At 36.4% G+C, this 14,401-nt stretch overlaps 1 protein-coding gene across 11 annotated transcripts in view; it reads left to right on the forward strand.

The window, feature by feature from the left end:
- Positions 1-14,401, forward strand: part of cdc42bpab (CDC42 binding protein kinase alpha (DMPK-like) b) — a 60,004-nt gene that overhangs the window by 12,837 nt on the left and 32,766 nt on the right. For all 11 annotated transcript variants that reach the window (XM_079889486.1, XM_079889493.1, XM_079889489.1 and 8 more), the window contains exons 2-5: positions 10,062-10,153; positions 12,922-13,005; positions 13,417-13,512; positions 13,937-14,085. In XM_079889486.1, the coding sequence (XP_079745612.1) occupies positions 10,062-10,153; positions 12,922-13,005; positions 13,417-13,512; positions 13,937-14,085 (421 nt within the window). The remainder of the gene's footprint in view (positions 1-10,061; positions 10,154-12,921; positions 13,006-13,416; positions 13,513-13,936; positions 14,086-14,401) is intronic.

The following is a 14,401-nucleotide window of genomic DNA, read 5'->3' on the forward strand; positions in this document are numbered from 1 at the left end:
TTAAGCTATACATTTTCGTCTGTGTGAGCCAGAATGAATTCACGTAGTGTAACAGCGCAGCGCTTCTATGTTGTACATCACCCACATGACCAATGTCGGCCAATAGTGAGTCTATGTGGTGATGTACAACCCAGACGCGCTGCGCTGTTACACTACGTGAATTCATATTGAATTAATTCAATAGCAGTTTGGGTCTTAGTATGCAGGACGCCATCTCTGGTGTCTGTCTGTTCCCCATTGGGCCTGATGGTTTCCTTTTAAAGGTGAATGGTTGCTTCCTGTATTGTAATAGCCTGGTAATACCAGACTCTGCTACTTCACTTTGCTTCGTAGACAGAGTCTGGAATGGCATAACAGAGAAGTGTTTTCTCTCTTGCTAGGGGGCGCTTGTCTGAAGTTTAAAATCATTGGTTACCCGTAAGCCAATCACATAACGTTTGGTTATGGCGTGTGTTATGCGCATGCTCGGCCGCATTTAACTTTCACTGTAAACACATGTATGATGCGAAAACAAAACCATCGAGCGAAATACCGGAGTGAACATGGCTGTGAACGACTTTTGCAGGTTAAGTTAAGTAAATCTACGCATCCACGGTACAATCAGCGTGTACGTCACGGCTCTCAGCCCGCCCTCTGTTCGTTGATTGGCCCGGCTGTTTCCAGACCGGTGGCAAACAGAAAGCTCTGAAGCTGTCTCAGACTGAGTACAGAAGCGAAATGAAATTGAGCGGAAGTACGAAGTCTGACGTAGTCAGGCTAGTATTGTAATGCCATCTTATCTAACCTTGGTAGCATGACTCCAGTCTATGTATTTCTTACGAAGATTGAAAAAGCAGGGGATCATGTTACAAAACGGGTGATGCAACTGCAGGCACTGATGAGAGTACAGTAAAAGTGTTGAACATGCTTTTGACGTGTTTACCATCTCATTTCATCTCCGTCTTTTGTGCGGAGAGTTTCTGTTTATGTCGTTTGTCACATAAACTTTCTGCATTCAGTACATTTTTAACATAGCTGTCTGTGGTAAAAGGGCCATGTGTTTTGCTCTTTTCCACCATTAATGCACTTGGAGCGTGGTGCTTGAGTTTCGGGCATGTCTAATGGGTGATTCTTCATCTACCCCGTCTGTTTGCATTTTTGTCTTGATGAACATTAGCACAGGAACCCTGAGATCTTATTGCTTTGTTAGTACTGAGTGGTCTTCCTCTGGCTTCATTGTATTTTGGGAATATCCTGTTTTTGCATTGCAGTGGTTAGACAATTGTAGTTTTTGTCTTGTCTGACACAAGTCAAGCCATCATGCTTCTATAGCTGAGGATGCTTTAGGGGCGATATATATTGCTTTGGGAATTTGGCCGTCATGGGTGCTCACTCTAGCATTAAACACAATTTATCGCCCCATTGCATGTTTATGCAGTATGAAAGTGATTCTCAGGCATGTTTATGTATGTTTGGTACTTATTAATGATTTAATGCTCTCCCCTCTCCTCACGGAAGGTTTCATATATCACCCCCCGCTAACTACATGGTACTCTGAGCCATGAATTTGCCTTGGGAATTGAAAGCACCCATTACTTTTTTTATTTTTTTATTCATTTGATATCCTGCTAGCTTGTTTAATAACATGGCCTGCCATCACATCTATTAAGGAAACCCCTGCTCAAGATCCCTTCATTTTGTAAATGTAATTTGTTCAGTCTGTTGGGACTCGTCTTATTTATGACCTTTATTAGCAGTAGCAGTTGTGAGGCACTGGGACTTTTATTCCAGATTAAGCAAGACATTGTTGGAATCGCAGGGCATATAGTTGCAAAAACAACATGAATGAATACGTTTTATTCTTTTATTTATTTATTAATTATTATTATTATTATTATTAAATGTATTATTTAAATGTTGGAATTGTGTTTAAAGGAGAACTCCGGTAAATTTTAACATTGAGCTAATTTTTTTGTAAATTTGGAGTGCTGTCAGTACAGAGAACAACGACAAAAATCGGTGTTGCCTACACAGTGTTATCCTCTTTTTAAAATTTGCACCCTGTTGACTTCAATTGGGCAAGTTTTAAACCTGCTTTTAGCCTCTTAACATCCTTGATGTGTCATTACAAGTGCCCAGCCATGTGAGTGATTCCTTCAGAGTTAACACGGGTGAATCTGACTGCAGTAGATGTGAAAGATATTAATAAAAGTGATGTTAATTCAGCCAGCGCACATACCTGTGTTTACTTCCTGTTTTCGGTCGAAGTCCACAGTAGTCGATTGTCGAGTTCACGCGCGTGATCATAGGTAACTAAACCTATGCGTGTGAACTCTACAGTCGACTACTGTGGACTTCGACCGAAAACAGGATGTAAATACAGGTATGTGCGCTGGCTGAATTAACATCACTTTTATTAATATCTTTCACATCTACTGCAGTCAGATTCACCTGTGTTCACTCTGAAGGAATCATCTAACATGGCTGGGCACTTGTAATGACACATCAAGGATGTTAAGAGGCTAAAAGCAGGTTTAAAACTTGCCCAATTGAAGTCAACAGGGTGCAAATTTTAAAAAGAGGATAACACGGTGTAGGCAACACCGATTTTTGTCGTTGTTCTCTGTACTGACACTCCAAATTTACAAAGAAATGAGCTCAATGTTAAAATTGACCGGAGTTCTCCTTTAATTAGAATAATAACATAATATATTTTTTCACTTTATTTACCATTTTGCTGGAAATATGGTTTATATTAAGATAAAAAAGAACAAAAACAGTGACAATAAGGCCATTAAAAGTTTTCTCTTTGGCCTTATTAGTAGTATTAGGCCGTGTGTCCACCAAAGCGTTTTTAGCCAGCTGAAAACGCCTAGCTGTGGGCGCTTGAGAGCGTTTTGCCAGCGTTGCGTTTTTTTCAGTTGAGACACTTTGCTTATGGTACGGAATATCCGCGAAAGTGTTACTAGTATCTCATTTTTAGTATCACTTTGTTGATTCTATATTAAAATGTCAATACAATGTAATGTATTTTCTCTGGCTCTTGTTTTAAATTATTTTGTTCCGTTATTATGCTTGTTGTTGTCATCTGTTGACGTTGTACAAGCAGAATGTGGCGGACGCGGTTGGTCGGTGTGGTATTAGTCCCGCCCCTCCTCCACTGTGATTGGACGGTTGGGTAAAAAGTGACAGTGATGAGTGCTGCGTTTTACCAAAAGTTGAACATTCTTCAACTCTTCAACGCGGCGCTCCCATTGAAAACAAAACGCGCCAGCCACGTGAAAAACGCTTTGGTGGACACACGGCCTTAGTAGTATTTTATTCACAGAGAAAAGATGGGGGGACTGGAAATTAAACTAACCAACCTAAGTCGCATCATGCACATGAGCACCATCGTGCAACATGTCTGACCAACTGTGTATTTATTTTTGGTGAAATTGAATTAACTGTACATTTCTTGCTGGGGAATTTTGTGCAGGCTTTCTGAAGACTGATTACTCCATTTCCTAAGATTTCTGATTGAAATATTGCACCTCACAGAACTTCCAATTTTTCAATACCTTATTTTTAATAACTTATTTTTAAATTTCTGTAACTTTTTTTTTTGTCTCATATTAGAGGGCTACAAAAGTGCTTATATGACGCCTATACTGTAAAGTACAATTTTATTAGTTTCACTGTGCTCATGCTTGTTAGTGCATAGCCTCTGCTTCTGAAAGTTGTAGAGGTCAGAGCACATTGTCATAACTGTACTATTGTGTTAATGCTCTCAATGCCTTATTAGCCTCTCTGGTTATGAAAGAGGAAGGCCATCCTCAGGTCTTTTAGCTCCAGGAGCCAGGACGTGTTCTTCTGGAAGCGGCATTTTTGGGTTGTTACCTCACCGTGGCCGTAAATAATCCCTCTTATGGCTTCCAGATGTCCCCTTGCCAGAGGAGTGGATGTGGGAACACACTCTCAGGGCCTAGTATTCCTCTTTGCATCCTTCTTTGCACACACTCCTGTCCCTGAATACAGCGGGGAGGGCAAATTTACACAAGCTCACGCAGATTCTCATGAGCGTCGTGTCACGCACACCCTTAACCAGTCTGGTAGGAGACACAAAGACGGGACGTGTTTTTCCAGTCCCACAATGCCAATGAGTTTACTCTGACACTTACTTTCAAAACCTCAGTATTTGTTTTTTTGCATAAATTTCACCCCTTTGTACCAGGGTTATCATCGTTAAAACAAAAACTATAAAAACATTAACGGAAATAAACTAAAATATAAAAAACATAAACTTATTTTAGTTTAACTTAAAGCACTAAAATAAGTAAAAGAAAAATTACACAAACACAACAAAATTGATAAAACTAACTAAAATTAAAGTTAAAAACTAAATTTTATGACAACTAAATTTACATTTACAGCACCGCAGATTACCTCACTCTCATTTGTCATGACAACCGTTGCTATGTTTGACATGCCTGTGTTGTTTTATTAGGTTTTCAGGTGAGTGATACTGTATAGCTATTGTTCAGCTGCCAAAATTAAACAAGAGAAGCATCACTAAAGCTAATATTGTTAACCCACTGATCCTTAGATACATAGGGCGGAGCTGTCTTCATGATGCACTGGTATCGCATGCATTTCTCCATTGATGGGCCCCTCACTCGATCCACGTTTATTTGTTTTTACTCTATAAAGGGCCTCGCAGGTCCCATTATGTTATGGTTACATAGAGATTCATGCTTGCAGAGTATTTTATTCAGTGGTTGTTTCGCAGTCCATGCTGTCTGTTAGTCTTTTAGGACTCTAGTGGTTATGGTTATGAGCGTTATGCCTGGTTGTATGTTGTCAATGGTGTGTGTGACGTAACACACAACTCCCACTGCAGTGACACACTTATTTTACAGACATATGGCTAACGTTAACGTGTCTCAACTGTTGAAAGTTTCTTAGAGGTCAAGCGTGGCTGATTCTATCCTGGGATGTCTGAAGTTATTTTTGCCCTGTCTCAGTGGTAAGGCTGGGCGATATGAATTTAATACATCCAGTCAGATAGCATCTGAATGATCTGTTTTATAATATTAGTTTTTAACTCAAGTGTTACATAATGTGAGACTGTTTTTGAACTGATTCCAGACTTACCTTTTGTCTTTTGGTTTGCATCCATCAAGTATAGGGGTATAATGATACACTCATGTCACGTTTCGATACAAATCGCAATACTGAACTCACGATACATTACTATCGCAATATTTTAAGCCAAAATATATTATTATTATTATTATTATTAAAATAATATTATTATTAAGCAAGCATTTGAACGTCTATGTTTACTACAGTATGCGTGCCGTTGTGAATCTGTTCATCATATAAAGCCATTGTGTCTCTTCAGAAGACTTGGATTTGGATTAGACCACTCAATGGATTATTTTTACGATGCCTTTGACATTTTTTGGATCTTTTAAGGTTTAGAGGAATGGACTTTAATTGGAGGGGACAGAAATCTGTCAGGTTTCATAAAAAAAAAAAATCTTCATTTGTGTTTGGAAGATGAACGAAAAATCTTTTAGCTTTGAAACGACTTGAGGGTGAGTAGCGTACATGATGACAGAATTGAAATTTTTTGGTGAATTATACCTAAGCTGAGCCTTGGATATACTAACTCTAGCCTATATCACCATATCTTATCGTTTACATCAATGATACATATTTTTATATCGCAATAACTCTATATAACAATAAGTTGTTACATCCCTAATCAGGTACTAAATAAAGAAAAATAGAGTCAAATAAAATGCACTCTCTTTTTTTTGTATTTTTATTTGGCCTAATTCACTAGATAATCTAAAAATATCCTCTACCACATGTTTATTTAATATATAAACCATATTTCCAGATATATAAAGAAGATATAGGCTATTGTCACAGACTTGGACTTGTTTCTATGGTTACGTATGATTATCACCTGTCAGTTATTTGGTTCGTCTTGTATTAAAACTCCCTGTCTTGTCCAGTCTCTGGTCGGTTATTGTCTTATGCAAAGTGTTGTGTTATTCGCATGTTCATCATTAAAGTCTATTTAGAGAATTCCTATCCGTGCATGTTGCTCATCCAGAAGTGTTAATAATTAAACCATAAGTATAAATATATAATAATATACATACATATAATAGTAGAAATACAAAAAAACAAAAACATTTATTTATTTAACATTTATTTATTTATTGCTGAAATGGTTTGTATGGAAGCTTGTTTCCGCCACAAAATAAAACATTTTAAAAGATATTTGCAACTTTTTATCTCACAATTGCGACTTTATTTCTCAGAATTGCGAGATATAAAGTCAGAATTGCGTGAAATAAAGTCGCAATTGCGTGTTATAAACTCAGAATTGCGAGATATAAAGTCAGAATTGCGAGATATAAAGTCAGAATTGCGTGAAATAAAGTCGCAATTGCGTGTTATAAAGTCAGAATTGCGTGTTATAAAGTCAGAATTCTGACAAAGTCAGAATTGCGACTTTATATCTCCTTTGCGGCTTTATTTCTCAGAATTGCGACTTTATATCTCGCAATTGCGACTTTATTTCTCAGAATTGCAACTTTATTTCTCACAATTCTGACTTCATATCTCGCAATTCTGAGAAAAAAAGTCACAATTCTGACTTGATATATCGCAATTGTGAGAAAAAAAGTCAGAATTGTGAGATAAAAAGTCGCAATTATTATTATTTATTTATTATTCAGTGGCGGAAACAAGCTTCCATAGGTTTGTAAGTTCCATGCATGCTGTAAAAAATATATATTTTTAATATAATATATTCACACAGTTGTGAGATATACCGTCATCATAAACTCCTAGCATGATCTAATACTATAGTTATGCTGCTTACCTTTACTTAGCGGTGTTTACACATAGTTGGTATTGTTGGCATGTTTTTAGCTGTCATGAGATAAACTACCTGACCTGTGATATGTGACTGTGACAGTGGGTCAGTGCTTAATCACTGTAGTAATGTGAAGCAGTTCTGATGAGATGTAATGACCTGGTGGGGTAATGAAGGCCTGCTGGGACCAGAATGCCTTGGAGCCACCAATTGTACCTTGGTGATCTAACCACTTATTTGCTCTGAAAGACAGATGCTGTAACTTCAAGAGATAATGACCCCTTAAATAGAATTGGAATATCATGTGGAGAACATTGTATTTATTCTTAGTTTTTTATTATTAGATAGGAAAAGTTTTTTTTTTACCTCTTCTAAAAAAAATTAACTGGTATTGCCCATGTGCCACAATGCTATAGTTTTCTGGATGGTTTTAGCCTTAGCAAACACGTGTAATAGTTTTTCAAATATTGTGCTATTTTTAATTATTATTGTTAAGGTGCAATGTTTTTAATGGCTGGATTTGTAAAAGCACATTTTTACATTATAAAAAGGTCTCAGAAGCTGTTTTGTAATAGCTGTATTTCTGCACTTTGATGTCTAATGCATAATGCATTAATTTTTACATGCATTGGGGACCAAAAGTATTTAAACATGTAAACAATTTTTGAATGTCATTGCATTATTAAATAAAAAACCAAACCATCTTTGCCACAAAAGATAAAGCACACTTTTTTGGTAAAAAATAATAATAATTTAAAAGTAATAGCAAACATGGCTCAGAAAGGTTAAATTAGGGCTGGCAGTCTTTGTTTGCACATGCATTTGGTTTCATAACTGTTACAAAGGAAATTCGTATTTTTAAGTGCAGTGTAAGTTTAAAGGGATAGATCATCCAAAATGAAAATTCTGTCATCATTTACTCACCCTCAAGTTGTTCCAAACCTGTATGAGTTTCTTTCTTCTGCTGAACACAAAAGAAGATATTTTGAAGAATGTCGGAAACCAAACAGTTGACGAGCCCCATTAACTTCCATAGTATTTTTTTCCACACTGTGGAAGTCAAAATATCTTCTTTTGTGTTCAGCAGAAGAAAGCAATGCATAAAGGTTTGGAACAACTTGAGGTTGAGTAAATGATGACAGAATTGGGTTTTGTTTTTTGGATTGGATTTGGATTTTTGGGTGAACCATCCCTTTAAGTTTTCTGGATCCACTATTCCAGGAGAATTGTCATCATTCATTTATCCACTTTGAAATAGCCAAGCCAAACCCCCCTATAACAGTTCAGTTTGACTTGTTTGTTGTAGTCTGACAGGCATTTCCTTATTTCTCACAGGGCCAGACTTTTCTGAATTTCTCTCCTCTGCACAATACAATATTGCTATGGCAACAGAGATGTCCCACCCCGTGTGCATGATGCTGATTGGAAGAGATTTAGGGACAACATTGTGAGTCTGCGGCAGAAGCAGTGCATGTGCTCCATGGAAAATTTTTGCTACAGCACACCTCAGTAATGTGTACAAGAGCCATTAGATGAGGTCGAGCTTTGATATTTTAGGAAGGTCAAGCTTACCTCATTCTGAGGGTTTAGAGCTGCAGTACATAGACTGATGATGGCAGGTGTGGGTGGTGTGTTTGAACTCTTATTGAGGATAAACATGGCAGATTTTTAACCTTATCGCACTGCGGTTGAGATCATCCACTTCTCTGTTCCCATGTTTTCCCACTTGTTAGACATCTGAGCCAGGGATGGCAGGTCTCCGTTTAGGATTGGCTACGCCCTGTGAAAAAATAGCACGTACAACATTGCTGTAGTAAAATTATTATTTATTTTATACAATATTTGAAAATGTTCAGCTTCAGCATTATTTTTTTCATAAATAAATGAATTGTTAATTACATACACTACAGTTCAAATGTTTGGGGTTAAGCTTTTTGTATGTTTTTGAAAAGAAGTCTCCTATACTCAACAAGACTCCATTTATATGATCAAAAATTCAGAAATATTATTATAGTTTAAAATAACGGTTTTCTATTTTAATTCCTCTGATGGCAAAGCTGAATTTTCAGCATCATTACTCCGGTCTTCAGAGTCAATTGATCCTTCAGAAATCATTCTAATATGCTGATTTGGTGCTCAAGAAACATTTCTTATTATTATCAATGTTGAAAACAGTTGTGCTGCTTAATATTTTTGTGGAAACTAAGATGCATTTTTTCATTATCAGAACATGAGTAGAAAGTTTAAAAGACCATTATTTATTTAAAATAGAAATCTTTTCCTACCGGGCACTGAGGAATGGTACAACACTATATACCAAATATATATAATGGAGAGACTCACTATGACCTTAAGATTAGAAAAGGAGAAATGTATTGGTCTATGGTCTAAGTGGATTGAGTATATAAGAGTAATAAGACTGGATCTTGTCTGAGGTCTGAGCAGTGAGGGCAGACGACACAGGGTTGGGAAGGGAGTGGACAAGAGGAGAGAGAGGATTGAAACAAACTGTAGTTTGTTTGTGGTTTTGTGTAAATGAAGCACTATACGAGATTTATATATATATATATATATATATATATATATATATATATATATATATATATATATATAATTTTTATTTATTTATTAAATTTTTTTATTTGTATTTATTTTTTTATTTTTTTATTATTTATTTTACATTTTGTGTGTTTGTATCGACATGCAATCACAAAAAGGTCATGTATGTGAGGCAATGCAAAATACTAATCTTCTTTTGTTTTTCAGACCAAATGTTATGTTTGGAAAAGTGCATAATTAATAAGCATAAGTCATACTTTATTCCTGTTTTTGAGTTATTATGCAAGTGTGTCTTTCGCAGAAAATTTCAGAAAAGTTTGCCTCCCAATGTATATTGTCAAATGTGCAAATCTTTATAAAAAAAAAAAAAAAGTGAAAAAAAATAAAAATAAAATAGAAATCTTTTGTAACATTATACATGTCTTAACTGTCACAATTTAATGCGTTTTTGCTCAATTAAAATATTCACTTTAAAAAAAAAATCCTATCCCAAACTTATGAATGACAGTATATTTATTCATGTTTTTAACAATTTCATAATTTGTGTAAAATAAATTAAAATAGTTGTTTACTTGTTTTTTGTTGTTGTTGTTTGTTTGTTTGTTTTAACTGATTTTGTCACATTTCTTTTATTTTGTTTTTACAGCCAAACCTTTCACATCCAAGGTGAAACAGATGCGCTTACGCAAGGAGGATTTTGAGATCCTGAAGGTGATTGGACGGGGAGCTTTTGGAGAGGTATTTATTGTTCTCGTTTCCTTTGGAACATTCTTTTTTTAAGATCCAGTAATAGCCCCATTGCAATATTTGACGAGTATACTAATTTACCATAAGCACAGGTTGCAGAGTAAGGATATTCTTCATGTAGTGCTTTTAAGAGCCTGAGGCAGTTGATGTTCTTTTGTAGTGACAGACGTGTGATGTAGTCACTGGGGAATGTGTGGTGTACAGGTAGGCCAGGAAACCAGTACTATTAGGTTACTTCGTGAGGCCTGGCTGTTCAGAATGGCCCGTGAAGTGGGAACCCCAGCAAATGGTTATGGGATTTTTATTCAGGTTTTATTTCACAGTGAGAATATAGCTCTGTGACACTTTGACGGTTCCAGAAATAGTCCACACAAAAATGAAAATTGACATCTACTTTTGTACAAAATTTACCTTTTGTAACCCATGCCATTTCTTCCTACAAAAATAAAAAAGGAAAACATTTTTTAGGAATATCTTGGCACTTGAAATATTGCGCACAAGTTGTACAGACTATTTTTATGATCATTTTATGGTATTTCTTCCATCCTTATTGAAGCTCAAAGGCTTTAGTCCTCATTCAGATTTTTTTTTTTTTTTCATTGAAAAAAAGTCAAGCGGGTTTGAGAATTGCAATACATAAAAGATGACCAAATTCTCATTAAGCTAATCCTTTAAAATACAGATCTGCTTTAAACAAATTGCTCAGAAATCAAGTACCTTACATTTTCCAAGAAGTGAAATACATTAACAACTGTGTCTGCAAAAAGACAGTTTAAACTTTCTTAACAACGGATAGGTTTGAGTTATAAAAATGGCAACACATTTGTTAGATTTGGTGGATGGAAATACATCAAAGATCATTTGATCGATTTTAAAGGGCAATATTTGTCAGTCCTTGGGCTTTTCTCCACTTGTCAACGTCTGGTGAGCTATGATTCATCTATGCCCGCCTCAGTGGGAACGTTTTCGTCTGACACACCACTCGACAGGGTTTCCGGCCTCACTTCAGTCCAGCTGGAATCAACAGCTCATGGAAACCTAGCAGAAAGTCTGTTCTGCTTGATGTGAGCCTGTTGCCAAAATAACACGAGAATGGAAGCCATGCAGCTGTGAGAAAACGTGCGAAGGAACAGACTGGGGATCAGTCACACACTTTCATCTCCTGATGGATCAGGAAAGGCTTGGGCGAGAAGAAGAATGGCAGATGACATCATTTCCTGTGAAGATTTCTGAGCCAGTAGCTGCTACTGAATTTCGAATTTTTAATACAAAAAAAATAATTTCAAGATCATTGTTTTTTTTTTTCATTGCCACATTATTTTAACACTTTTCAACACATTTAAATCCCACTTACTGAAGTGCAAGTTTTTAATTAAAACTGTGTAGGGTGTGGAAAGGGAAATCACATCACATACTGTCATCGTGCACATGATGGCAGAAAGCGAAGAGCAAAAGAACTTTGAAAGAGACTCCTCTATCAGCAAAGTCAGAGCCAAGAACAGTGTGCTCTTTCCTGATCAAGTCACTGAACATTGCCAGAACACTGTTGTGTTCACTGATCATCATTTAATAGAGTGAAGACATCACACATCCAACTGAGCCTAATGCTTTATATTCCCTCTTTAAGGCAGATGCTAGATATGATCATTATGTTATTTTCCTGGGACTATGATCTCATGACATTCACAGGCATCTGGTTTTCCTTGTATTTGAACTGTACAGTTTGCAGTCTCACAGAGATTGAATTTGCTGCTTATTGTTACAAATAATTGCCTTCTTAGACAGGAATAGACTGTCTGACTAACATTCATAATGTTAAAAAAAATCTCTTTCAAATAAATGATGTTCTTTCTCTTGATCAAAGAACCCTGAAGAAAATGTATCACCGTTTCTACAAAAATATTAGGCTAAGCGGCACAACTGTTTTCAATATTGATAATATTGTTTGAGCCAAATCAGCATACTAGAATGATTTCTGAAGGATCATGTGACACTGTTGAAAATTTTTGCTTTGTATCACATGAATAAATAATATTTTTATACATATAAAATACATTTAAATAAGGTATTTAATTTTGCTGTATAATTATACTGTTAATTTAAATTGTAATACTGTATTTTTAATCGAATAAATGCAGCCTTGGTGAGGATAAGAGAATTATTTTTAAAACATTTAAAAAGCTATTTAAAAACAAGCTGTTTTATTGACATCTTTTCCTGGTTAAAACACTGTCTGCATCCGAAATCACATTCTTCCCTACAATATAGTAAGCTAAAAACAGTATGTGACAAAAGAAGTATGTCTGAATTCACAGTACAAATAAAAGAGTTGGCAAAAAGTACTCTGGTGACCTACTACTACCCGGCGTGATTCTGAAGTGTGCATATTCAATGGACGCTTTACTATCTCATGAGGCCATGGGAGAGGATGGTCACATGATAATGAAAACGTGTCATTGGAGAAGCGCTAATTAAACGTCATTGATTTCGGCCCTCCAAAACCATTTCAGCCCAAAACCGGAAAAAGCCAAAATTTCGGTGCATCTCTTCTTGATTAGTTGCAGTTAGTTTCTACAAACTTGCAGTACCAGTAGAAATGAGCAAATCTGCTGTACTTTTTCTGCAAGGAATGCAAATGGCAGCACTTTTAACAAACAAGTTAAGTAGCACTTTTGTGTAAATGCTGATAAAAACACTGTTTCCAGGTAGAATTATGTTTTAAGATCACATCAAGACTGATGCTCTTGTCTTCCTTACAGGTTGCAGTAGTAAAGGTGAAAAATACAGACAAAGTGTTTGCCATGAAGATTCTCAACAAATGGGAAATGCTCAAAAGGGCTGAGGTGGGCTGATGTTTTTACTGACATCTCTTTCTTCAGCAGATTTGATCCAAATAAGCTAACTGCTTTAGCTGCAAATTACAGCAATGTTTTTCTCAAGACTGATTTTTATATAATGTGCAAATCTTGATCCAGTTAGCATCATGCTTTACCATTCAGTTGATGCAGACGTTTCTCCTATATCCCTGGCATGTCATTCCTTAGCTTCCTACTAGAGTATTACTCCCTCTGTCTTTACCAATTACACGAGAAACCACTTAAAAACAAACAGTCTTTGCTCTATATGATTCAGAAAGCATTCCTCACAGTGGAAATAGACCCCTTGGTTGGAGTCATTCTAAGTATGTGGGGCACATTTTTGATCGCTGACTCTGAAAAGTGGTTTTCTTTGACATTTACCTCTTTTTCCCTCAGACGGCATGCTTTCGGGAGGAACGGGACGTGCTGGTGAATGGGGACAGTCAGTGGATCACGACGTTGCACTATGCTTTCCAGGATGAGAACAACTTGGTGCGTGAGAACTCTCAAGCTCACATTGGGTCTGATTCACGTTCACTTGATAAGGTGCAGAGGGGGAGATAACGTGATCATCAATCACGACTTATGGAGTTTCAAGGGACACTGCCTTACAGCAGACTATATATTTATCTGTGCCGTGTTGTGTGTATAGCGTGACTGGAGAAGAGGGTCTTCGATATGAACTATCATTTTAAGTTCAGCTTCATGAGTGGGAGTGTGAGGGAATGAAACTGGAGGAAGAGGGCGATAAGAGGTTTTAGATGAAAAAATGTCATGGATAACTGAGATGGGATGGGTTAATCCGAGGGTAAAGGGAATTTTAATTGTAAACTGTTTAAGGTTGATTTCTTTGTTTCCCATTCCTTTTGTTCCCTTTCTTATGTCTTATTCACTCCCTGTTTTTCTCTCCTCCTAGTATCTGGTGATGGACTACTATGTAGGGGGAGATCTGTTGACTCTGCTCAGTAAATTTGAAGATCGTTTGCCTGAGGACATGTCCAAGTTCTATCTGGCCGAGATGGTCTTGGCTATTGACTCTGTGCATCAGCTACATTATGTTCACAGGTGGGTCCTGGCATCTTTAAACCAGGGGCCAGTTGCATAAACATAACCATTTATGTTAAGACTATGTCTTACGAAATAGTATGACCAACTAGCAGTTAGTTAGGTGTAATCAGTCTTACTTTTTGCAATCAAATTAGACTAATCTACATTATGTAACTGACTTAAAAATTGTATAAACAGTTTTAAAGAAACAAATTTGATGACTAACTTGTAAGACTAGTCTTAGCAGTTTATACAATCGGCCCCAGGGTTGTCCATCAGTTTCAAATGTTGACTGAATTAATTACGTCATTTGCTGGTTAAATAAACACTATTA

Source organism: Squalius cephalus (assembly GCF_949319135.1).
Source record: "Squalius cephalus genome assembly, chromosome: 12".
Taxonomy (NCBI): domain Eukaryota; kingdom Metazoa; phylum Chordata; class Actinopteri; order Cypriniformes; family Leuciscidae; genus Squalius; species Squalius cephalus.